Raw genomic sequence first — 24,480 nt, 5'->3', positions numbered from 1 at the left:
CAGTTTCTGCTCAGATGTGACATGGTCACACCTTCTGTTGGCCAAAGTAGGTCACATGTCCAAGCTAGACAATAATTGGGGTTGAGGGAGAGCGTGTCACTCTGCAGGGAAACACCGCAGGCCTTGGGGTCATCGGCAGGATGTCCCGAGGGAGGGGAGCAAATCACTGGGAACAGTTGTACGCTCTGTCACAGACTGGGAGACCGAACTCCTCAGCTTCAGAAGCATGATTTGAACCAAGGTCTTCTGCCGGACACTCAGGAACTTTCCCCACACAGTGACGGCCGAGCTGAATGCTTCTACCTGCAGGGCACCAGACCAGCCTAGGGGAAGGGTGGCCCATCCAAGGAGGCTGTGGAGCTTAGGGGTTGGGCCTGAAGCCAGACCATCTGGGTTAGAAACCTGGTTCTACCTCCAGCTGGCTGTGTGGGCTGGGGCATAACCTCCGTGGGCCTCAGTTTCCTCATGTGTAAAATGATGATCATAGTATTTGCCTCATATGATTGTTGTGAGATTTATATTAGTCAGCTCATACAAAATGTTGGGAATGGTGCCTGGCAAGTAGTAAGTGCTTGATAAACATCAGGTATCATGAGCTTATAAGGAAGAAAAACGTGTGTTCAAAGATCAGCAGAGACAGCGTGTTATCAGGGTGACTTGAATATGATGGAGAAGATGCTCTAAGTGTTGAGAGGATGGAGAGAGGCTTCTACTGGGGGAAATTAAGGCAGGCTTCTTGGAAGAGGTGGCACTTGATTAGAGAAGCTTGTGTGGGTGGCTAGATTTCCTGCCTGGGCACAAGGGCATTCCTGGAGGAGAACAGCATGAGTGAGGAGTTGGAGGGGGCGGAGCTCTGAAGCACGTCTAGAAACCAGGGAAAGTCAGTCCCATTTGGTATCTGTCTCTAAGGTGTGTGCAAAAGTATCGGAGGCAGTAAATGGCCCAGGGTATATTTTATTGCTCGTTTTAAATAGAAACATGAGATGTGCCAACAGGTAATTCAGTAGCTGCAAATGAAAAGAGATGGAATGGAGGCCGAGCGTTCTCATTATTCTTCGAAATAATGCAGAGGAATGGGATTTTCACTTGATTCCTTTCCAAAGCCTGCGCCCTGTTCTAAGCAGGGAGATTAATGTCCTGGTTTATGAGAGCCATCTTTTCGTTCTCGAATATGGGAAATGATCCCTTCCTACATCTACGTCGGAGACGCACTCTGGCAGGGGTGCCTGACCATCTGCTTTCTCCTAAGCTGGCAGGGCTATACCTTAAACCCCGGAGCCAGGTCCCTGCCTGTCGCCTGATGCAGCCCTGAGCAGGCGGGCTAGCTGAGAGGCAGGATCCTGCTTGCCTTTGCATTCAGTTAGTTCCTGCCTGCCATCCCTAACCCATCCAATTAGATCTCTTTTAAGAAATCAATTAAATAATCAATTAAAACAACTGAAATAGTCACACGCACAAAGAAGCTAGTGAAAGGCTTATTGAAACCAGGCCATCAAGGGCAGAAGTGACCTATTTGGGGAAAAGGCAATTCAGCTCCAGCAGAAAAAAAAACCAGAGGCATCGGCCAGTGCCTGAGGGGAAACTGAAAACACTGTACAAAATTGTAGGGAGATGCAAACCCTATCAGGAGGGCCTTGATAGGACGGCTCACGCTTTTTTATTCTTCCTCATATCTGTCTCAGCTTTGGCTTAGACACTGTTGGTATAAAAGACAGGCCATACTTTCTGGGGCAGAAGCCCTCGTGTTCTGAGTTCCTGCTTCAGGCCTTTCATGCCAACGCAGGCAGCACTGTGGGAAGGCCACAGGGGTGAGGGCATGAGCTGCACGTCACGGGGCTCCTTCAAAGCCACCAGATCCAGCTGGAACCGCCACTTGGGAGCCCAGTTTCCCTCTGAGTTCCAGCCTGCCCAAAGCCCAGCCTTTAGCTACGATGCTTCTATTCATTGTCTGTGGTCTTGGGGTCTGGGCCGGTGGAGGTGTGGGTGAGCCTCAGGTGAAAGATTTTATTTCTGCTTCTCTGTGTTTCAGGGCCGAGCCGGTTCTCTCGCGGATACAGGAGAACCGGAAGCGGGTGATCCTCCCCTCCATCGACAACATCAAACAGGACACCTTTGAGGTGCAGCGATATGAGAACTCGGCCCACGGGTACAGCTGGGAGCTGTGGTGCATGTACATCAGCCCCCCGAAAGACTGGTGGGACGCCGGAGACCCTTCCCTTCCCATCAGGTCTGTGCCAAGCACGCGCTCCAGTGGCCTTTTGGTCCCCAGATCCCAGGGGAGAGAGGACCCCACCCACCCGGGGAGGGGAGGAGGGAGGGAGGCTGGAAGAGACCACTTGGGGATGGAGCTGCAGTGTGGAAATAGCTGCTTTAGGAATTTGGGGTGTCTTCCCACTGAAGTTTTCTTGCTGAAAGAGGATGCTGCATTTTGCTTCTTTCGCTAAAAATTTTCCAGTGCAGCTTATCAAACAGCAGTCCTGAAGGATGGAAATTGATAGGGCGGCTCACACTTTTTTTTATTCTTCCTCATATCTGTTGAACTGTGTTCAGGAGCTTTTAAGTGTGAAGTTTGAAAGGTATGAATTCCTGGGACTTTTTCATACTTGGATGCTTCACGATCGCCGTGATGCAGGAGCACGTAGAAAAGGACAATATTTGTGTGGTACCTGGGGTAACCCAGGGCCTTTGGGCAGCTCTGTATGATTTTTGCCCCAGGCCCCACCCAGCATCCCCTGGAGGCAAGGAGATAGATCCCTCGTGTTGTACCAGTTGGGAAGCTCAAATATAAAGGGTGGGGAATGAAGTAGGTGGATTTTGATGTCGTATTCGTTTCCTGTGGCCTCTGTAACAAATTACCACAAATTCAGGGGCTTAAAGCACAGAAATTTATTCTCTTACTTTCTAAAGGTACTGCAGTAATCTGAAGTGAGCCTTAGAGAGCTAAACGCAGGGTGTCTGCAGGGCTGGGTCCTTCTGGAGACTGGAGGGGAGAATCCATTTCCTTGCCTGTTCCAGCTTCCGGAGGCTGTTCTCATTCCTTGGCTCACGGCTACATCCCCTCCCTTTCTCCCCCTGCTTCCTTCATCACGTGGCTGCCTTCTTTCCTCGACGTTCCTGCCTCCCCTCACATAAGGGCCTTTGTGATGACATTTGGGGTCCACGTGAATAACCCACGATAGTCTCCCTCTTCTCAAGATCCTTTACTTAATCATATCTGTGAAGTCCTTTTTTCCAGATAAGGTAACATTTGCAGTTTCCAGAGATCAGGATGTGGATTTTTGGGGAGTGGATGGGGAATATCGTTCAGCCAACAACAAATGCTTTGATTTTCAGCTAAGATGATACCCGAGTTAACAGTTCAATACTTTCTGTGAGTCCTACGTGAGGATCAAAACTGGCTTCGTATCTTCGTGGTTCTACGTTAGAAGAGGTGGAAGGGGCCGTCTTACTTTGCCCTCGTTTTAGGACAGTGTTTGTTGGTATAAAGGGGGCAATTGTGGAACAGGAGTGAGGACTTTTTGCAAGTACCCTTAAAGTTCTTTCTCAGTTTATAAATTTTTAATCAACCAGAGTAGGATTTTGAGATGGACAGACCCCCATGTTGCATATTCTCTTATTTTCTGGCACAAATTGAAAGCTGACAGATTGCATCAGGGTAGAGCCACTCATGGGCAAATTTACACAACAAAGAAGGTAATCTTTGGGGCTAATAACTTGCTCAGCTGGAGATGTCTCGTGGCTCAGTTCCCAGCCCAGCCTAGAGGTTCAGTGTCTTCGTGTACTGCTGCAGGGCTGTGCTCTCAGATTTCTGCAAATAATAACGTAGACTCATCACCAAGGTGTTATCTGAGAACCAAAGCATAACCTTCAGAGATATTTAAAATGTAATGGTTGAGATTACACCCATGAGGATGGCTACTGTATAAAAAAAAGCAAAATAACAGGTGTTGGCAAGAATGTGGAGAAATTGGAATCCTTGAGCATTGCTGGTGGGTATATAAAGTGGTACAGCTGCTATGGAAAACAGTATGACAGTTCCTAAAAAATTAAAAATAGAATTACCATATGGTCCAGCGATTCTGCTTATGGGTATGTACCCCAAAGAGTTGAAAGCAGGGTCTCAAAGAAATGTTTGTACACCCGTATTCATAGCAGCATTATTCACAATAGCCAAAAGGTGGAGGTAACCCAAATGTCCATCAACAGATGAATGGAGAAACAAAATGTGACATGTACATACAATGAAATATTATTCAGCCTTAAGAAAAAGAAGGAAATTTTGACTCATGCTACAACATGGATGAGCCTTGGGGACATTACACTAAGTGAAATAAGCCAGTCACCAAAGACAGATACTACATGATTCCACTCATATGAAGTAGCTAGAATAGCCAAATTCACAGAGACAAAGAGTAGAATGGTGGTTTCCAGGGGCTGGGGAGAAGGGAGGAATGGGGAATTATTATTTAATGGTGTAGAGGTTCAGTTGTGCAAGATGAAAAGAGTTCTGGAATTTGGTTGCACAATCCTGCAAATGTACTAAATGCTACTGAACTGTACATGTAAAAATGATTAAGACAGTACATTTTATGTTATGTGTATTGTACCACGATTAACACAAAATTAACGGGGTGTTCTTAAAGACCCCGTGGCCTTCAGATCTTGAAGCGATGGCTTGACAGTGAGTTTCATATTTTTGTCCAAGCACTGCTTCGTCCCTGACACACAGGGAGGCTGACCTCCAGCTGTGACGGATAAGAGAGTGAAAGTGTAACAGACAGAGGAAAAGGAATGGATACAGTGGTGTTAGTGACAGAGGAAAAGGAATGGATACAGTGCAGTGCTTTGGGATGCCCAGAACACAGAGCTATCCCTGAGTATATGAGGCACTAGGCGAAAACTGAGCGTGTACTTTAGGTAACGTTAACAGAGGATTAATATGCGTTTTAAAAAGACCGAAGAAAATGGAGTCGTGATCATGAGTCATTAATATCTCTGATGTACACAACAGAATCAGATGATCTCTTTTTAATGTATCATAACTTATGCAATGCTTAATTTGTTAATAGTTGATGGAGATATTTAATTGTAGGAAGGACTTTTTATGGCCCTTCTGATGTTATTAAGCAGATAAAATACTCTTTTTCTTTTTTTTTAAATTAACCATTTTATTTTATTTATTTATTTTTTATAAATTTATTTATTTATTTTTGGCTGCATTGGGTCTTCGCTGCTGCACGTGGGCTGTCTCTAGTTGTGGTGAGCGGGGGCTACTCTTCGTTGTGGTGTGCGGGCCTTCTCATTGCAGTGGCTTTTCCTGTTGCGGAGCACAGGCTCTAGGCGCACGGGCTTCAGTAGTTGTGGCGCATGGGCTTAGTTGCTCCGCGGCATGTGGGATCTTCCCGGACCACGGATCAAACCCGTGTCCCCTGCATTGGCAGGTGGATTCTTAACCTCTGCGCCACCAGGGAAGTCCCAACAATACTCTCTTAAATGTCAGGATGTGATGGTTCCCCCTCCTCCTGGTGATCTCAGTATTTTAAAAGTAATGATTATTCTGGTAAAGGGTAGGATGAAGAGAACTTTTTCACCATCCAAATGGCATTAGATTGGATGAATCTTTAGATACTGAGTCTTCCCAGTAGGCCATACAATATAGGAGATGTTGCGTTAAGGGAATGTATATCCTTTCTGTTTTACTTCTTTTTCTCTTTCTTCCTTTGTAACATTTTTTTCTTCCTGTTTGGTAAACAGCTATTTCCCAAGGTTTTTCCTCTGCTCTTCTTTGTCTACACCAGAGGTTCAAGCATCGAGAGTAGACAGGTGACATTAAAGAGGGGAGAGCCAAGTGTGAGGGGTGGCAGTGGGGACTGAAGAGCACATGCCCCACCCAAGGAGCCAGCTGCTGCCAGCCCCACGTGATGGTGACGGGGGCACAGAGGGCCGGCGTTGTCAAGTCCTCAGACTTTTAAGAAAAGACACAAATTCAGATCATTTTGTGAAATCTCCTGACTTCTAAATAATGGCAATAAATCCCTCTTCTTCAAAACTACGAGGGCCAAACATGTTTCTAGAGTGGATTTGACCACCCGGACCCCCAGAATTTGGTCTGTGCTCTACACTTGCTCCCATGAAGACCTCGGTCATTCCCAAGGACAGCCTAGGTCCATGGTTCTCATGCTGGGAGCTGTGGCACCTGCGGTCTGTGGCATTATGGTGGGGCAGAGGGGCTTGGGGAAAGTGTCACTCAAAGCCGTAGAAGAAACATGGCTGGGCTTCCTGGAGCTTGAGTTAAGCCATCAGAGGTCCCCTGCCGCCTCTGTTGTGTGTCACAGTTCTCTGCTGCCGAGACTCTTAAGTCAAAGACTCTGAGAAGCCCTGACCCCGCTCTCACCTCTGTGCAGAGAAGGCTCTCAAATCTATGTCTTAAGCCCCGATTTTTCTCCAAAGTGACATCATCTCTAATGTCGCGTCAACAACCTATCATTAGACCAGTGGAGTTTAAACTTTTTTGAGTCAAGGACCTCTTCGATAATCTAATGAAAGCCGTAGATCACCTCACTCCTGAGCATGTATGAGTGAACAGAACTTCGCATATAATTTCATGAAGTTTATAGATGCCTGGAAGCCAACTTGCTTATGATCCACAGGGCTTATATTAGGAACCACTGCAAGGGAATTCCCTGGCAGTCCAGTGGTTAGGACCCCGCACTCTCACTGCCGAGGGCCCAGTGTGAATCCTTGGTTAGGGAACTAAGATCCCACGAGCCGTGTGGCCAAAAAAAAAAAAAAAAAAGAACCACTGCTAGATATTCGACCTGCTTCTCCCAGTGGAAGAGCCTTTCTTTACCATTCTTTATCAGCTACTAGTCTATATGCTTTATGAAGCCAGGCCTGTGGTTTTTTTCTACTGTAACCCCAGTGACTAATGAGTACTTAGCACTTAGTAGGGATGCTGAAAACATTTAGTGAACAAACGAATGGATGAGTGACATCTGAGGCTCAGAAGAGAAGTCAGGGCTAGTGAACGATTAGGAAGAGGATGAGATTGCCTTACCCATTATGCATTCCTATTCCTTCCTCCCCGCAGCCCCTGACAGCTCCCAATCTTTCTGTCTCTATGGATTTGCCTGTTCTGGACAATTCATATAAGTGGAATCATACAGTATGTGGCTTTTTGGGTCATCCACGTTGCAGCACGTGTCAGTACTTCATTCCTTTTTCTAGTGAGTTTTTATAGTGAACACTTTAACGTGGTCACAGATCAACATCCTTTCTGGCTTCCGTATCTGGTTTCCAAGACTCACACACCTTTGTCCTGCGTGGGAGGGGAGAGGTGACTTCTCACACACAGGGCCCCCATCTGCTCCACTGGCCACTTTTCACTTGCTTAGCATGAGTCACGCACCAGTGAGTATGTTTCTCCACTGCCAGGAGTGCTGACCACCAGGCTTGGGGTGAGATGGTAGGATGCCCACCCTCTCCCCTTGGGGAGGGGGATTCAGGGTACACCTCGCTCCAGGGAATCTCTCCTGACACACCCCCCTCCCACACTCCCCTTACTCATCCTCATTAGGCAGCTAGCTGCTTTTTGGTTATCTGCTTTGAGCTTTTTGCATGATCTCTTTGAGTATAGCATCTATTGCCTGAACATCCCCAGCCCAAATGTGGACATGAAAGGTCTCATTTTAACACAGTACCTACAGCTGAGGGCATGAAGCAAGGAGAGAGGGAGGGTCTGAAGACACAGAAAGGAGGGAGGGTGCTGATTGGGAAAGAAGGACCCTGAAGAGGAAGTAGGGGATGGGGTCAAGAACGTGAATTGTAGTCTGGTCTTGAAGAGCAGGAAGAGAGAGCTTATGCTGTGTCACCCACGTTATGAATTCAGAGACGAAATCACTGCTGAGAGGGAGAGAGAAATTTTGGATCGGGGGCTACAGAAAAAATGATAAATAAAGGTCTGGCATAATTGCCAAGAGGGATGGGAATGGGTGAGCTGACCTAGAACCCAAAAACTAATTGATGGCTGTCTTGGGGGCCCAGAAATATAAAATCAATAGATTGTCCATGAAGATTTCTTGACAGAAAACTACTATGAATTCCGTCGTGCTTTGATACCAACTTAAATTGTATTATTCATAGCATTATGTCCATATATGTGAAAAATAGTAGCAAAGGTAAGAAAGAGGGATATACTATCTTTAGCCTGAAGGCACCATGAATTCATGGGAACCTGCCTTAGCTCAGCAGCCTTCAGAGCTCTGTAGCTCACAATTTGGGAACCGCTGATCTTTACAGTTCTTTCCAGCTGTAAAATCCCGTGACTTTTACCAGGGGAGGGAAGGGTCTATGGAGTCATCAGAGATGGGAAGTTTTACAGCACGTTGCTTTCAGGGTAGTGGCTGAAGCTGAGTCAGGCATCTTCTGTGAAGTGCCAGCGGTGCCTGGCTGCTCTGTGTTAGGTGACCCTGTAATTAGCGACATTACTCATTAATACCTAATTCAAGCTGATGATTAACAATCAGCAATCCTTAATCCAACATATAATTTGATAATAAATTATAAGGTACAGGAGCCATTAGGGCCTGTTAGACTCTGGGAGTTGAAAGGGCTGTCCTGGATATGTATAGTTGCCGGAATCTCAAATTCTGTGCACAAATGTATATAAAAGAAGAAGGTTATTTTTTTCCTCCCTAGAGGAAGATGACTGGCTTGCTGAGAGGAAATCTTTAAGTGAAGAATCAGATTGTCTTAGACTTGGAAATAGAGCTAGCGTCCCTATGCATCAGCAAATATATTTTAGGAACCAACTGTGTGCTCAGCCTTGTGGTGGGAACTTCTGGGGGACAGTATTGGTAAATTACATGATCTTCTTGGGGGAGTTACTGGACTAGTTGGAGACACAGGGCTCAACTGTGCATAATCACACTTTAGCACAGGTGAGTGTGGATTTGTAGGAGGGGGGAAGCTTTGTGAGTTGAGTGGATGGGAAAGTTTATAAAAATCGTAACTAACACTGGAATTTTCTACATGCCAGGCACTTTTCTTTTGCTTTACACAGTACAAATCCATGTATAACTCATACTAGCCCTATGAGATAAGTATCACTATCATCCCCATTTCACAGGCATGGCTACTGAGGTGCAGGGACAGCACTTTACCCAAGGTCACACTCCCAGTAAGAGATAAAGCTGGGATTTGGAGCTAGTGGGTCCAGAGTCTGTGCCCTTCCGCACTGTGCTGTCCCTCCTGAAAAAGCGGTGACTTGCGGACCTTGCAAGCTGCAGGGGATTTTCACTGGCAGAGTATATGGGAGATGACACAGTTAGAGGTATAGTAGTGAAAATGAGTGTGTTTGGGGTTGCCAAGACCACCCTCAGGTTTGATGATCCACTAGAAGGACTCATACAACTCAGAAGAGCTGTTATGCTCATGGTTATCGTTTATCACAGTGAAAGGATACGGATTAGAATCAGCAAAGAAAAAAGAGGCATGGGACTGAGTCCAGGAGAAACCAAGCATGAGTTTCTGGTTGTCCTCTCCCTGTGGAGTTGCATGGACAGAGCTTCAGTTTCCCAGAAATGATTTATAACAACATTATGAAGTGTTGCCAACCAGGGAAGCTCGCCGGAGCCTTAGTGTTCCTGGTTTTTACTGGGGGTCAGTCCCGTAGGCGTGGAGCACCCATGTGACCAACCTTGGCTACTCGGTCTCCAGCTCCTCCCCACCTTCCCCTGCAGAGGTTAAGCCAATACAGCATGGCCCAGGGCCTCACAGACACTCTTATCGGGCAGGATATTCCAAGGGTTTAGTGGTTATCTTACAGGAGCCTGGCAAGGGTGAGTTCTTTCTTTGGGATGTGCAGGGTTTGGGCAACTCAAGTCCATTGAGTTACCCCTCTACTGACAGCACAATGAGGATGGGGTGTTTAGCATCTGGTGAGGAGGCGAAGGTAGAGAATGTGCATTAAAAAGTGGAGGGGAAAAACAATAGAGGAAAGATGGAAGACTAAGTAGATTGAAACAGGAGGTCCACTTTGTGGAGAGCTCTAGAAGCCAAAAGGAGGAACCCGGACTCAATCCACTGTTCCAAAGAGCTGGAATGAAGATGAATAAAAAGCTAATTGGGAGAGATAAAAAAGTAGAATAGTGGTTGCCTAGGGCTAAGGGAGGAGTGGGAGAGAGGAATGATTGTTAATGAGTACAGGGTTTTGGGGGGGGCATGATGAAAATGTTCTAAAATTGATTTGGGTGATGATTGCACAACTCTGTGAACATACTAGAATCTATTGAATTGTAGACTTTAAATGGATGAATTGTATGGAATGTGAATTCTACCTTAGGAGCTGGTGGCCATCAGTAGATGGCAGATGGCCAATCTTGCAACAAGATGAAGACACTCGGGTATTAATCCTTGGCTCGGAGCCTTGTGTGGACCTCCCTCTTTGGGGAAGTGGCAGGACAGCACAGAGAACACACCAGGAGATCAAACTGGGGTCCAATCCCAGAGCAGCAGAATTTGTCATGGTAGAATCGCAAGCAAGGATTCGGAAACCAAGGAGCATCCTGGGCAGAAGTTGAATGTCTCACAGAGACAGACCGACCGATACTGTTGACCAACCTGGGCTGTGTATGTGATGCTGGCCGAGTGCAACGCATTGTGGGTAGAGGACAGGGTTAGAGACCACAGTGGTTAGGACTTCCCTTTGGGTCTAGGAAAGGAGAGTCAGAAAAGGAATCTAGCTCAGGGGCCAAGGGAAGCCTGTCACAATTCAGGAAGAGAAAAATCATAGTAGAAAAGCTAGCCATCCTCCACCTTCTTTTCCTGCCCTCACAGTCTACCAGTAACAGGAATGACCTGTTCAATTTTGCCACCAACAGGGTCAGTGTCATTAGGTGGGTCACTCACCATCTGTGTAAATGAGCTTTTAATTTTCTTATCCATAAAACCTACCCAGCATTTAAAGGTATATTGTTCCAGTAGTGGAAGATTTCCATAACAAAGCTTTTGGTCCCTCAGATGAAAAGCTCTAATTGTAAACTCTCTGAGTTTATGGCATGAGGTGTTGTAGATAATTAAATGTTTTGGTTAATAGAGTTCTACAGAAGCAAGTCACAGGGGAAATTTACAGTTAAAAACCTCTACAAAACTCTACATGCTTCCTTCAGGGAACAATCCTGGAGGAGCCCGGTTGATAGAAGGTGTTGGTTCAGTCAGTACTGGTCAACCGTGGGGTTTCATGCTCCTCCAGAAGAAGCATCGTTATAAATTGGGTTCAGGAATAGGGGGTGGCTTTGCGGTGCTCTGTTTGTTCCCTCCTTGGCTTGATGAGCATTGATTGATTCCTATTGTGTATAAACCTCTGTTCTAAGCAGAATGGGGGATACTGTCCTTCTGCCACAGTCCTTGTCAAATTTATCCACGTCGACATATTTTTGAGACCCCAATGAGAACTCAGTGGATGACAATGACTGCTGAAGAAGCAACGAGTAGGGGTTGCCCTTCTGTAAGACTGTCTAATGGAAGACATACCCATTTCTTTAAAACATTGGTTATGTAGTCAGACAATTAGCTGGAAAGAACGCCTCAGCGAGAACACAGTTGATTGAGACTTTGAAGGAGCATCGACCTCAACTTTGTCACTTCCTGGGAAAGCAGCAGGTACAGCCCACATGGAAACACAGGGAGTCACTGCCCAGTTGTCTGCCCTGCATAGCCCTCCAGAGCTGACTGCTGCCTTCTCTTGGTGCTCAAAGAATACCTGACCCCAACAGCTGGGAGCACGTTGTTCTCAAATGACTTGAAGTGTCCGCAGCATGATGGGGTGGAGAGAACATGCCCAGGTCCCAAGACTTGTTTTCTAGGCTAGACTTGACACCTGGCTTTGAGCCTCAGCTTACTTCTCTGTATAAAAACTAGATGTGCTACAGACCCATTCTATGAAAACTTGGTCAAGCTACTTAATTCTCTGCACCTCAGATTCTTCATCTGTAAATAGGGATGATTATTTTACAGGGTGGTTGTGATGCTTAAATGAGATAATGCATGTAAGATGCCTAAAAATGCTAGCTATTATTATTGGTGCTATTGTTATTATTGTTCCTCTGTAGCCTACAAGAGTAAACCTTGCTCCTCGCTGTGGGAACCCTATAACCCTTTTCTTATTATCTGGGCATTCATACAGCTGGATGATTATGACAAATAACCTAATCATTGTATTATCCTTGAGTTGGTATCCTACATAAGGAGCAGAACCCGGGGTGCTAGCAAGGAGAGGCATTTTTTAAATTAATTTTTATTAGAGTATAGTTGATTTACAACGTTGTGTTAGTTTCTGCTGTCCAGAAAAGTGAATCAGTTATACATATACACACATCCACTCTTTTTTAGATTCTTTTCCCATGTAGGTCATTACAGGGTATTGAGTAGAGCTCCCTGTGCTATACAGCAGGTTCTTATTAGTTATCTATTTTATATGTAGTAATGTGTATATGTCAATCCCAATCTCCCAATTTATCCCCCCCTTCCCCCCTTGGTAACCATAAGTTCGTTTTCTACATCTGTGACTCTATTTCTGTTTTGTAAATAAGTTCATTTCTACCATTTTTTTTAGATTCCACATATAAGCGATATCATATATTTGTCTTTGTCTGACTTACTTCACTCAGTATGATAATCTCTAGGTCCATCCATGTCACTGCAAATGGCATTATTTTGTTCTTTCTGAGTAATATTCCATTGTATATATGTACCTCATCTTCTTTATCCATTCATCTGTCGATGGACATTTAGGTTGCTTCCATGTCCTGGCTATTGTAAATAGTGCTGCAGTGAACATTGGGGTGCATATATCTTTTTGAATTATGGTTTTCTCTGGATATATGCCCAGGAGTGGGATTGCTGGATCATATGGTAGCCTTATTGTAAGTTTTTTAAGGAACCTCCATACTGTTCTCCATAGTGGCCGCACCAATTTACACTCCCACCAACAGTGTAGGAGGGTTCCCTTTTAAGGAGAGGCATTTTTAATGCCAGGGGATTTGCACAGGAAAATAAGGGGCCCACATTTCCCAAGTCAATCCCTTGAGGGAGGCAGTTCATTATAAAATGAAGTACGTTTATTCAATGGTGAACACACTGCTTTTGGGTGAAATTAATGGTATTTCTTGACATCACCTCTGTACCTTCAACACCAGCCTGGGTAGATCAATTTTTCTCTTTTCATGACACATTGATATCGCTGCTAGATACCTTTCCTTTGGAAGCAAAAATTCCCAGGCAGTGCCCTGGAGCGAGAGCAAAGCTTGCAGGGTAACCGTTCTCGGCATTGACAAGCATCATCCTGCCTCTGTCAACTGACATGTGTCGTGACAGCTCACAGCAGCCAAGTAGGTGAATCTGAATAATGTTGGAAAGGTTTTCCTCCTCGCCCACAGAGAGGTTCAGTGTGGTGGGCTGAAGAGCAGGTAAGTTTCACTTTAAATGTAAGGATTTTTAAAAATGGAAGACACTTTAAGATTCCTCTTTGGATGGAGCTGAATGGGTATGACTGCAGAGAAGGGTAGGCTCCAGACATTAATTTTGATAGCTTTAATCCCTCCTTTCTAGATGATGCGAGAATGTGCTGTCAGCTGGGCCCTTTAATATTCCTTTTTTCTCCTGCCTTGTCTTCTCATTCCTTTTTTTCTATTCCACCCTCATAGCCCAAAAAGTAACTAGAGGAGATTCTCACATTGAGTTCAGAGCAGAAAATACTCTTTTCTCCCTTTCTTCTTCGCTGCCCCATAGTTTTCTTTACAGCACAGTTCAGAACTCTTTCTGCATCTCCTGTTCTATCTGGTCCTCAGTGCAAAATTAATTATTCCTTAGTCGTTTTTAGGGGATCCTTTGGACGCGATGGCTAAGCTACAGATTATAACTTGTTCTCAAACCCAAACAGCCTTTTCCATTGACGCAACTGTCCAGTAGCACTTGGAAGAGTTTCCATCCTCCAAGACTGGTTAGTTCTTATCGGGCCTCACCAGTTGGCACAGTGTTTGTTATGTTCAAGGCTCCCTTTGGAGCCTAACGCCTATCCATTTTCTCCTCTCTTTTATGGAAATTCAGGAACACATGACTCTTTCACTTCTCTTAGATTGGAGAGAAAGCAAATAGAATTTTCTTTCCAAGCTCGGGAAATTCATCATAAGCACTGATTGCAGAGCCTGTGGTGACCTTCTCTGCCAAATAATGAACTGTCAGCTGCCCCGCCAACACAAGTGACCATTTGCTGTTACTTTCCTGGCCACTGAGACAGTCTTCTTCCCGGGACCCGGCACTGTTTCTAAGGCTGCAGGAGTTTTTACCCAGACTTTCCCAAAGTAGGAAAATTTGGGCTGACATTTTGCAGTCTCTCTGGAGTTTTAGGTCACAGTCTTCACTCTTTTTACTGCCAACGTGGCTCTAAAAATAGCTTCTGCAACCAAGCACACAAGAAGCAATGAGTTTCATTTTCTGAACTCCAGCCTCCTGTGTCTTAAACTGCCCTGGTAGCACATCCTCATAGCAGCAGAGAGGCTTGTTTTACTGGTTTAAACAATGTAACCACCTGTTCTGAGTGATGGAGCAGTGGTCCTTTCGAAGCATTTTGAGAACCGGGCAGTGTGGGAAGCCCGGGAAAGCTCACCCACCGAGGAGGCCCTTTATAGACTTGGTAGGATGCCCAAGTCAGTATTTTGGAGTCTGACTTCTGTGCATGAAGTTCAGTGGACCCCAGGCTCCTAAGAAGTTTAACTTAAAGGAAAGAGGAGAGAAATGTTCCCTTGAGTGTCTTTGATTAACACTGAATTTCCAAGTGTGGCGTGCTTGGTAGCTGCGGGCGGTTTCCAAGACAGAACCAGCTGTAGGGTGATCTGAAGTTTCAGGTGGAGGGAAGGGCTCTGAGAATGACTCCTGGCAAGTGGCAGCTTTTCACTTTAGAGGTCAATCCCATCTCCAGTCCAAATTCAATTTATCGTAAGCCAGTAGTGTGGTATCTATTTATTTATTAATTCGTTCATTCATCATTCATGTATTCATTTATTTTGCCATCCCTCAGTAAAGGTTTGTAGCAAGTTGCTTTCATCTGTACTGAAAAACAAACTGACAATAACTCTTAATCCAGACATTACTCTTAATTCTGTATATACCACCCCATTCCCCACCCCACAGGGCATCCCAACAGTGGCTGATGTATGTGATGATTAAGTAAATGGAAGCAAAAAGGCAATGAGGCCAAAGAAAGGTTGTGAACATGAACTTTTTCACCTGGCCTCTCGTACCCTCGTCTCAATTAAATGCTCTGACGTGGAGATGAATGATAAAATATCACATCTGCCATTAGGTTGTTAGCAAATTTCTTCAGTTTTTTTTTTTTTTAATAAATTTTATTTATTTATTTATTTATTTTTGGCTGTGTTGGGTCTTCGTTGCTGCACGCAGGCTTTCTCTAGTTTCTAGGCGCGCAGGCTTCAGTAGTTGTGGCACATGGGCTCAGTAGTTGTGGCGCATGGGCTTCGTTGCTCCGCGGCATGTGGGATCTTCCCGGATCAGGGATCGAACTCGTGTCCCCTGCACTGGCAGGCGGATTCTTAACCACTGTGCCACCAGAGAAGCCCCAATTTCTTTAGTTTTAAATCGAATGTCTTGGACAGGAAAGAGCAGACTATTCAATCATTCATTCGCTCACTGGCAAATATTGATTGAGCCCTTACTGTACGCCAGACTCTGCCCATTCAGAAATCTAGGGACTGCTGCTGGGTTTGGGTTACCGACAATAGGTCATTTCTTCGGAAGTGCGCAGCCTCTTCAGGAAAGAATGCTCGTCTCAGATGGTTTCTGGGTGTGTGGGGACAGATAGGCTTATTCCCCCTAAATGGCTGAGCAGAAGCCTCCGGGTCTTTGTGTGTCTCCTCTTCCCTCGGGCAGTGTCCTTGGCCCTCCTGGCTCCTCCTCGCCCTGATGCTGTCACTGGCAAATGTCTGCAGCTGGCCTAACTTGTGATCTGGCTTCTTGGCTTGATGGGGGCCCATCTGCCTTGGGTCCCTGTGGCCCCTGCTGGCTGCAGACACCTGAGCTTAGGTCGTGTTTCCCCCCACCCATCCCAGCAGGCTCATCTCACTGGGAAGGGGACCCTCAGCTGCTCCTCTGGCTTTCAACTCAGCCTCCCCCTTCTCTCCAAGGGAACTGAACCTCCTGCCACACGGCCCCACTGCGCCATCATGGTCACTTGGATGAGATGGGCCCCAGATGGATATGAGGCTACCTGTGAGGCAGGCTTGTTCCACAGTCCCCATGTAAAATGGGAGCAAAAGTTCCCCCCTCCACCCTCTGTGCCAACCTCACTATCAAACACATCTCTCCATGTCTCTGGACCAAACCTGGGCACATGTCCCCTATCCCCACCTTCCCGTCCCTTGTCCCCTCCCTGTGAGATCTTAGGTGGGAAAACCGTGGGCTTTTATTTAAAACGCTTCTTAATTCTTCCCTGCACCAGCCCCAGTACTTGGCTTTCTCTCCAATTATAGAGCCCATGGTCTGCCTCCTCTGAGCTTTACATCACCTCCTGAAGGCTTTACCTCTTGCAGAGCAAAGAAAAGGGCATTTCTGAAGGAGAGCTGCTCCCCAGGCCCTGCATCACTCAGGTTTTGGAGGACGAGTGGGGACAGCAGTGAGGACCCGTGTCTTTGGTCAGCCCTGCCCTTCATCCCCTAGCTTGTTCTCTCCCCGGCTCCTCCAAGACTCCTGCCCTACCTTCTTGTTCGCACACCCAGCCCCACTCTAGGTCTTGGGCCAGGATGTCTGACGTGGGGGTCAAGGCTCAAAACCAGCAGCTGTGCTGTGAGCTGAGAAGCTGGGTTCACATCTTGAACCGTGAACCTCCGGGCATCCTTGCCAGAATCCCCTTCATCCCATTCACCAGCGCTGCTCCCACGGGCCTTTGTTCTGATCATGAGGCTCTGGAGTGACGTCCCCATGTTCACATGCTCCAGTCCACGAGTATGCCCTGTTCATAGACCCCTGGCTTCCGGAGAGCCGGGGCCTTTCTGACTCTGGCCAGTCTGTCTCTCGGGATACCAGCCATCCACTCAGAGTCCTAGGCTTCTAGAAATGTTTGAAGTGCCTGCCTGCCCAGGAATCACACCTCTGAATCCTGCTTCTTTGTTGGCCTGCTGCGCCCCTGCCCCCAGCCCGAAGATCGCCCTTTGGATTCCTGGTGTCCCGATGGATCACTGAGCTCTGGTTGTACATTGCTGGGACCCTCAAATGCAATGATTGTGTTTGAAGGGCTGAACTGGGACTTCCCCGGTGGTCCAGTGATTAAGACTCCGAGCTTCCACTGCAGGGGGCGCGGGTTTGATCCCTGGTCGGGGAACTAAGATCCCGCATGCCGTGCTTGGTGTGACCAAAAAAGCAAATAAAAAAATAAAATAAAAATAAAAATGAAGGGCTGAACTTTTTCAGGCCACCTCTGTGCCTCTGTGGCTGGTATAAAACGTTCCTTGACTGCAAATGGCCACCTTGACCTTTCTAACCCCAGTCTTGATGTATCCCCTTGTATATACTCTCATGCCTCTAAGTTGTGAAGGAGGGTGGTCTCATTGATTGTAAATTTTTATGTGACCAGGACTTCCATACTCTCCTCTCCCAAACCCTATAGTAGTTTCTTAAAAGTAACTGTGCCCAGAAAAAAAAAAAAAAGAAAACTTAAATCTTGTTATCTCTGGAAAACTGGAATATTGGCATGAAGAAACTTGAAATTGCAGAGACTTCAAATCCTGGAGAATATGAGGAAGAAGGAGCTGAGGCTGACAGCCATGAAATTAGAGCTCTATAATTTGTCTATAGGCTTTCAGGAATGGAAGAAATAAGAATAATTTTCTGCCATGCTTCTAATCCAGATGTTGTCTTCCAGCCCAGCAGAGAAGAACAAGGGGCAGGGATGAGGACACTGGAGAATTTAAAAATCACATTGTAACAATACTTTTTAAATTATTCATGGTAAAATTTATTATGTATGCATTGTAAGTTTAATATTCATTGGAAAAATTTAAAAATAAAAAAAAGGATTATATAATTGCTCATAATCACACCACCCAGTGATAACCGCTATTAATATTTCATTAGTTTCTTACATGTTTTAAATTATTGTGTAGTTTTATAAAAATTATATATGGATGTGTTTAAAAAGTCAAACATATATTCTGCAAGGCTTTATTCACTCTCTAGAGGCACCACTCTCCACTCTTGTAAATGATCCTTTTGTTTGCGTCTCTATCACCACATACTTACAGTTCTACTTCTTGTTTTTTGAGATGTAGGCGTGATTTCTTAACTTCCTACTATGAAAGATGATGTAATAACTCTTTATCACTCACCCACACCCACAACCATATTTACACATCCTTCTCATTCCTTCCCTCATCCTCCATTATAATTATATTGTAATTTTGTTTAGATCATTTTTTAATATTTACGTTATTATAACTACTTACAGCTGATTCACACAAGGTTATTTCCCTTTTCCTGCACAGCTTTTTGTTTTCTGTATGCTTAATTATTGCCTTTCTGTTTGTTTGCTTACTTCTTTCTCTATATACTTTTCACTAACTCAACCCCAGACCCTCTGCCTCTTGTCTGAATTCTCTCTCAATCCTCTCAGCCACATTAGATATTCTGTCCAGTTCATCTTTTTGAAGAAGACTTTCCAGAGTGCTGTGACCCTTTCCATCAGGACTGGCTGCCCAGTGGAACACAGATTCTGGGGTTCCCTTCACTTCTTTCCTGTATTAGATCCCCTGTGTCCTGATCCCATGTCTTTCTTTTCTTGACTTACTCCTTCATTTTAGTGATGAATCCTCCTCAAGTAAATTTTTTAGTCCTTGCATACCTAAAAATATCTGGATTCCCACTTCCCACTTGGAATGGTTTTCCCTCCTGTGTTCCATTGTCTCCACACTTCCAATATAGCTATTTGGGAGTCCAGGGCCATTCTGACTCCTGGTTTGTTTTTTTTTTTTTTTAAATAAATTTATTTATTTATTTATTTTTGGCTGAGTTGGGTCTTCATTGCTGCGCGCGGGCTTTCTCTAGTTGCGGTGAGCAGGGGCTACTCTTCGTTGCGGTGTGTGGGCTTCTCATTGTGGTGGCTACTCTTGTTGTGGAGCATGGGCTCTAGGTGCACGGGCTTCAGTAGTTGTGGCGCGTGGGCTCAGTAGTTGTGGCTCGCGGGCTCTAGAGCGCAGGCTCAGTAGTTGTGGCACACGGGCTTAGTTGCTCCGTGGCATGTGGGATCTTCCCAGACCAGGGATCCAACTCGTGTCCCCTGCATTGACAGGCAGATTCTTAACCACTGTGCCACCAGGGAAGTCCTGACTCCTGGTTTTTTGAAAGTAACTTTTCTTTATCTTTTTAGAAATCCTTTTATCCCAGGTGTTCTGAAATTTCATGGTGATGTGCTTTGGGAGAGATTTACATTTATCCATGATGCTGAACCCTCGGTAGAACTTTCCAACGGAAACTCATGTTCATGATTGATATTCTTCGTGTGTGTGTGTGTGTGTGTGTGTGTGTGTGTGTTTTCTCCATTTTTTGGAACTCCTTTTATTTGGGTGTTGAACCTCCTGGACTGGTTCTCTGATTTTCGTATCTTTTACTTTCTTATTTTTCATTTTTTGTGTTTTGACTATACTTTCTGGGAAATTTCCTTAACTTTATTTTCTAAACTTCCTTTTTCTGCTTTTGCATTTCAATTTTCCAGAGTTCTTATTGGTTCTTTAGCTGATCTTTTGTTACAGCGCCCAGTTCTTGTTTTATGAATGTAATATATTCTCTAATTATCTGAGGATATTCCTGCTATTTTTTTCAAAACAGAAAACATGCCCATCTCTCAAACATAATATTAAATCAAAGAGTCTATATACAGTTTTATTCTTTTTATATAAATTTCAAAATCAAGCACAGCTAATCTACAGTGTTGGAACTCAGAATGGGGGAGGTAACAAGAGGGTCATGACTGAGATAGCACACAGGAGGATTCTGGGACAATGGTCGTCTTCTGTTTCTTGACCTGATAATGGTTAAATGGGTGTCCATTTGTGAAAATTGACAGAAGCCAAACACTTGAGATTTGCACACTTTTCTGTATCTCTGCTCTACTTTAATAAAAAGCTTTCATTAGAAATAACAACTGACAACACTTCTGAAGTCTTCATAATTCTAATAATTTTTGCTGATTTTCTTGTTTTTATTTTTCAAGGTGAAACATCACATTGCGAACAAATAAACATAATGTTGCCTCCTTCTTTCCTTTCATTATATTTAACTTTTTTATTGTCTCAAGTGAAATCTACCAAACAATACTGAATATGAATGGTGATCTTTATTTCAGCAGATCTTATTTCATTCCTGACAATGAAATCCTTTGAGTGCTTCACCAGTATGCCTAATATTGGATATTTGTTTTAAAGAGATATCAAGTTACGGAAATTTTCTTTCTAATTTAGTAGGAGTTTTTCTTGGGAATACATATTGAATGTTTTCACATGGCTTTTTGGCATTTATGAAGGCAATTATATGTTTTTTCTCTTGGTTTATTAATATTTTAAATTATATTAATAAATTGTCTAAAATAAGGCCATATTTGTATCCCTGAAATAAACTCTACTTGGTCCTAGTGTGTTAGGTGCTAGTATTTTGGTTAAAAATTTCAACCCTCAACTGATTAGTGAAACTTGTATGTAGCCTTCTCTTTTGTGTGTGGTGTTTTTTTTTTTTTTTAAATAACAGCACTGTTGAGATATACTTCACGTCATATGTTTTATCCATTTAAAGTGTACGATTAAATGTTTTTTAGTATATCCAGCAAGTTGTGCAACCATCACCATGATTTTATTACATACTCATCACCTTAAAGAAATCTGATACTCATTTCCCCTGAAGCCCACAGTCCTTAATTTACTAATCTTTCTGTCTTCATGGATTTGCCTATTCTGGACATTTCATGTAAATGGAAAAAGTGGTATTTTGGTGTCCGGCATCTTTCACTTAGCATAATGTTTCCAAGGTGTATGTGATGGATTTACTGCTTTTATCATGAGCATTATACCTGCTTGGAGAAAATTACAAACTTTTGCATTTTCTTTTATGTTCTGGGCTACTTCAGATTTCATGCCATTTTCTCTTCCTCAAAAAGTAAACAGAATGTACTTGTACAGTCTGGGTCTAGTGCCTTTTTGGACAGTAATTCTTGATGACTTTTCCAGGCTTTTCAGTGAATAGTCTATGCCAGTTTTCTGCTCTGTCTCAGAAAGCTTTCTGGAGTGACATTTCTGCCATTCATTTGTCATTAAGACATTTAAAAGCTTCCTTATATTTGTGGTCAAAGCCCTTTCTCAGTCCTCATGGCATTTATATGTTTTTTTTTCTTCCCTTTTAAAATTAGATTTAATTTTAAAATCTATTTCATTGGCCTTTTCAAAGAACCAACTCCTTATTTATCAATTCCTGTTCTTCTCTGGATATGAATTCTACAATTTGTTTTGTCTTTTCTTCTTTTACCCTTGGTTTCTTGCTTTTTATGCCTCTGAGTTGAAAAAATCAGTTCATTTATTTTCCTTTTGTCTTGCTTAATAGCAAAAACCTTTAGTGTTATATGTTTTTCTTTTGAGCACAGATCTTCCCACAGCTCATAAGTTTTTATATGTAGTGTTAGAGTTGTCACTATTTTGTAAATAGTGTAAAATTTCAATTTTTATTGCCTCTTTGATCTAAGAATTATTTAGAAGTATTTTTTATAACCAATGTTTAAATGTTAGTTTTTTTTTATATGTTAAGCCTTCATTCTTAATTTCTTGCTTAAACTGCATTGTGGTGATTTTTTAATTATTATTAAGATTTTTTAGATCAACTTTTATAATGGTTATTGGAAAAGAAATTGTGTTCTCATTGTATTGTCCATTGAAAGAAAATACCATTTTTTACTCATTGGCATTTGCTTCTGGTTTGTCCCTGAGGAGTGGTACGAGCTGAGCTGAGCAGGGGTGGCCCTCTGTCTACTTTCTAGTTCAGTGTCTCATGGGAATGGGTATCTCCAGTGGGTACAGGCTCAGGGGCTCTGGAGCAAAAGTAAATTACATTGCTTTTTTTTTTTTTTTTTTTTCCTGGCAAGTTATGTTTCATGAAGTATAGTCAGAATATTTGCTCTGCTCAATCCTGGGTAGCTTTTTTTCAGTTTTCCTCCATATGTCTTAAAAAGGTTGTCAATTCTGCCTAGATCCTGGCCCTGATTCTCTATCAGTCTTAGTATTCTTTCTTGTCTCATCCATCATTTTCTCTGTTCTCATTGGTGGCTCAGTGAGTCCCAGACTCTGAACTCTAGGAGGAGCCATGCTTACCTTAGTTATTGTTATCTTTCTAAGGTATAGTCCCCAGCCTGAAACATAGTATTTTTTTGCATGAATGCAAGTTGAGAGTGGCTGGCTGAGTTGGGGGGTGTTGCTAACTGATTTCATTTTTTTTTTTTTAATTGAGGTCTAGTTGATTTACAATGTTGTGTTAATTACTGCTGTACAGCAAAGTGATTCAGTTATACATATATATATATACATTCTTTTTTTAATATTCTTTTCCATTATGGTTTATCATAGGATATTGAATACAGTTCTCTGTGCTCTACAGTAGGACCTTGTTGTTTATCCATCCTGTATATAATAGCTTCCGTCTGCTAACCCCAACCTCCCACTCCAGCCCTCCCCCAACCTCCTCCCCCTTGGCAACCACCAGTCTGTTCTCCATGTCTATGATTCTGTTTCTGTTTCATAGATAAAACCAATTCCATTTTGAACATCATTCATAATTATATTCTAGATATTTTTTGTCTAGCATAGTAACCTGGGTAATCAGCAAACTTGATTCTAAAATACTCACTATGGACATTCTTTAATATCTATCCTTTCCATGTAAGATAGTGTGGAAAGGGCAGATGTGGAAAGGCTGGGAAGTGAGCAACATGGGAGGATGTTCTCCCATCCTCCTCCTTTGGACCACTTCATGTTTTTTTCAGCAGCCTTCTCCCCCTCATCAGGTCCTCACTGGATGCTGAGTGCCTTCCTCCGGCTCCTTTTGTCCACATCAGCAGACACACTGATTGACCCACATCCCTCTTGAAAGAACTTTTGCTATCTGGCCCCAGCTTGGTAACTGACTTGCTAATCCCTTATAAACCCTTGCATATTACAATTCAAAAATACTGTATAATAACTTAATAGGTCCCATGAGTATTAATCCTTTTCAGGTTTTTTTGGGGGAGGGGGTTGGTGTTTTAATCAGAGTCTTTACTCATCTTCTTGTTTGTTGATTCAGCAAACATTTCTTGAACAGCACCATGAATCAGGCACTGTACCAGACCCTGGGGGACAACAAGAGTTAATACTCACAGAGAAGACAGCTGTCTTGCAGTTCATGCTCCCCAGCCTGGGTCGGGGAAGGGTGTTCCATCTGGAACCTCAGATCCCACTGGACAAACACCACACTGGGCAGGCCGTGACTTTTCTTTAAAAGATAGTCCTGTTTGCCTAAGAGAACAAGTCAGACTTTTAAAACCAAGTAGACCTGGATCAAACCTTGGCCTCAGGACTTGTTAGCTGTCTGTTACCCGAAAACTGGGTTTGCCTCTTGGTGGGTGTCAAGCCAGAAGACACAACCAAGCCAAAGATAAGAAGAAGGAAGGATTCATTACTAGCAGCAAGGAAGGAGAACACCAGGCATCTTTCCCAAAGCAGTGTCTCCCTCCACAGCAAAGTTGGGGAAGCTTTAAGCTCAGGATACCTGCATATTCCTGAAGGGGCTTGGGCGGTCGACAGAGTTCGAGCTTTAGTTGATTGAAGTCACGAGGGTCAGAAAAAGTCAACATCATCATCCCTTAGGTTCCAGTAGATCTGGTGGTTGAGCTTCAGGCTAATCTTTACCATTAAAACAGAACTGGATAGAGGGGTGGGATAGGGAGGGTGGGAGGGAGGGAGACGCAAGAGGGAAGAGATACGGGGATATATGTATATGTATAGCTGATTCACTTTGTTATAAAGCAGAAACTAACACACCATTGTAAAGCAATTATACTCCAATAAAGATGTTTAAAAAAAAACAAAAAAAACCAGAACTGGAGTCTTTACAACTGATATATTATCTTTGCTATTGCCTGATAATAGGCAATGTTTCTGCATTCTTTTGTTACCTTATGATCGTTTACTACTAAGACCTGTTCAAGGACAAGCGCTGTGTGGCCAGGCTAAGATCACAAAATGGCTTAGGCCAAAAATGGCTTCTCTCATGTCAAGAAAGCCATGCCTGGTTCTCTTTCTCTGGGGATCCCCTACCCTATCTGCTTACGTGTCTTGGTTCATTTCAGTGGGCCTCAGGTCCCATGAGAAGTCTCAGCAGAGATTGTTACCTCTGAGGACTCCT

General features: G+C 43.8%; 1 protein-coding gene across 1 annotated transcript in view; it reads left to right on the top strand.

Moving 5' to 3' along the window:
* GALNT17 (polypeptide N-acetylgalactosaminyltransferase 17) overlaps positions 1 to 24,480 on the top strand; it is a 446,202-nt gene that overhangs the window by 251,670 nt on the left and 170,052 nt on the right. The window contains exon 5 of the mRNA XM_061207933.1: positions 2,030 to 2,227. Within this exon, the coding sequence (XP_061063916.1) occupies positions 2,030 to 2,227 (198 nt within the window). The remainder of the gene's footprint in view (positions 1 to 2,029; positions 2,228 to 24,480) is intronic.

This window comes from Eubalaena glacialis, chromosome 13 (assembly GCF_028564815.1).
Source record: "Eubalaena glacialis isolate mEubGla1 chromosome 13, mEubGla1.1.hap2.+ XY, whole genome shotgun sequence".
In the NCBI taxonomy this organism is placed as follows: domain Eukaryota; kingdom Metazoa; phylum Chordata; class Mammalia; order Artiodactyla; family Balaenidae; genus Eubalaena; species Eubalaena glacialis.
This window is presented reverse-complemented; position numbering and strand designations above follow the sequence as displayed.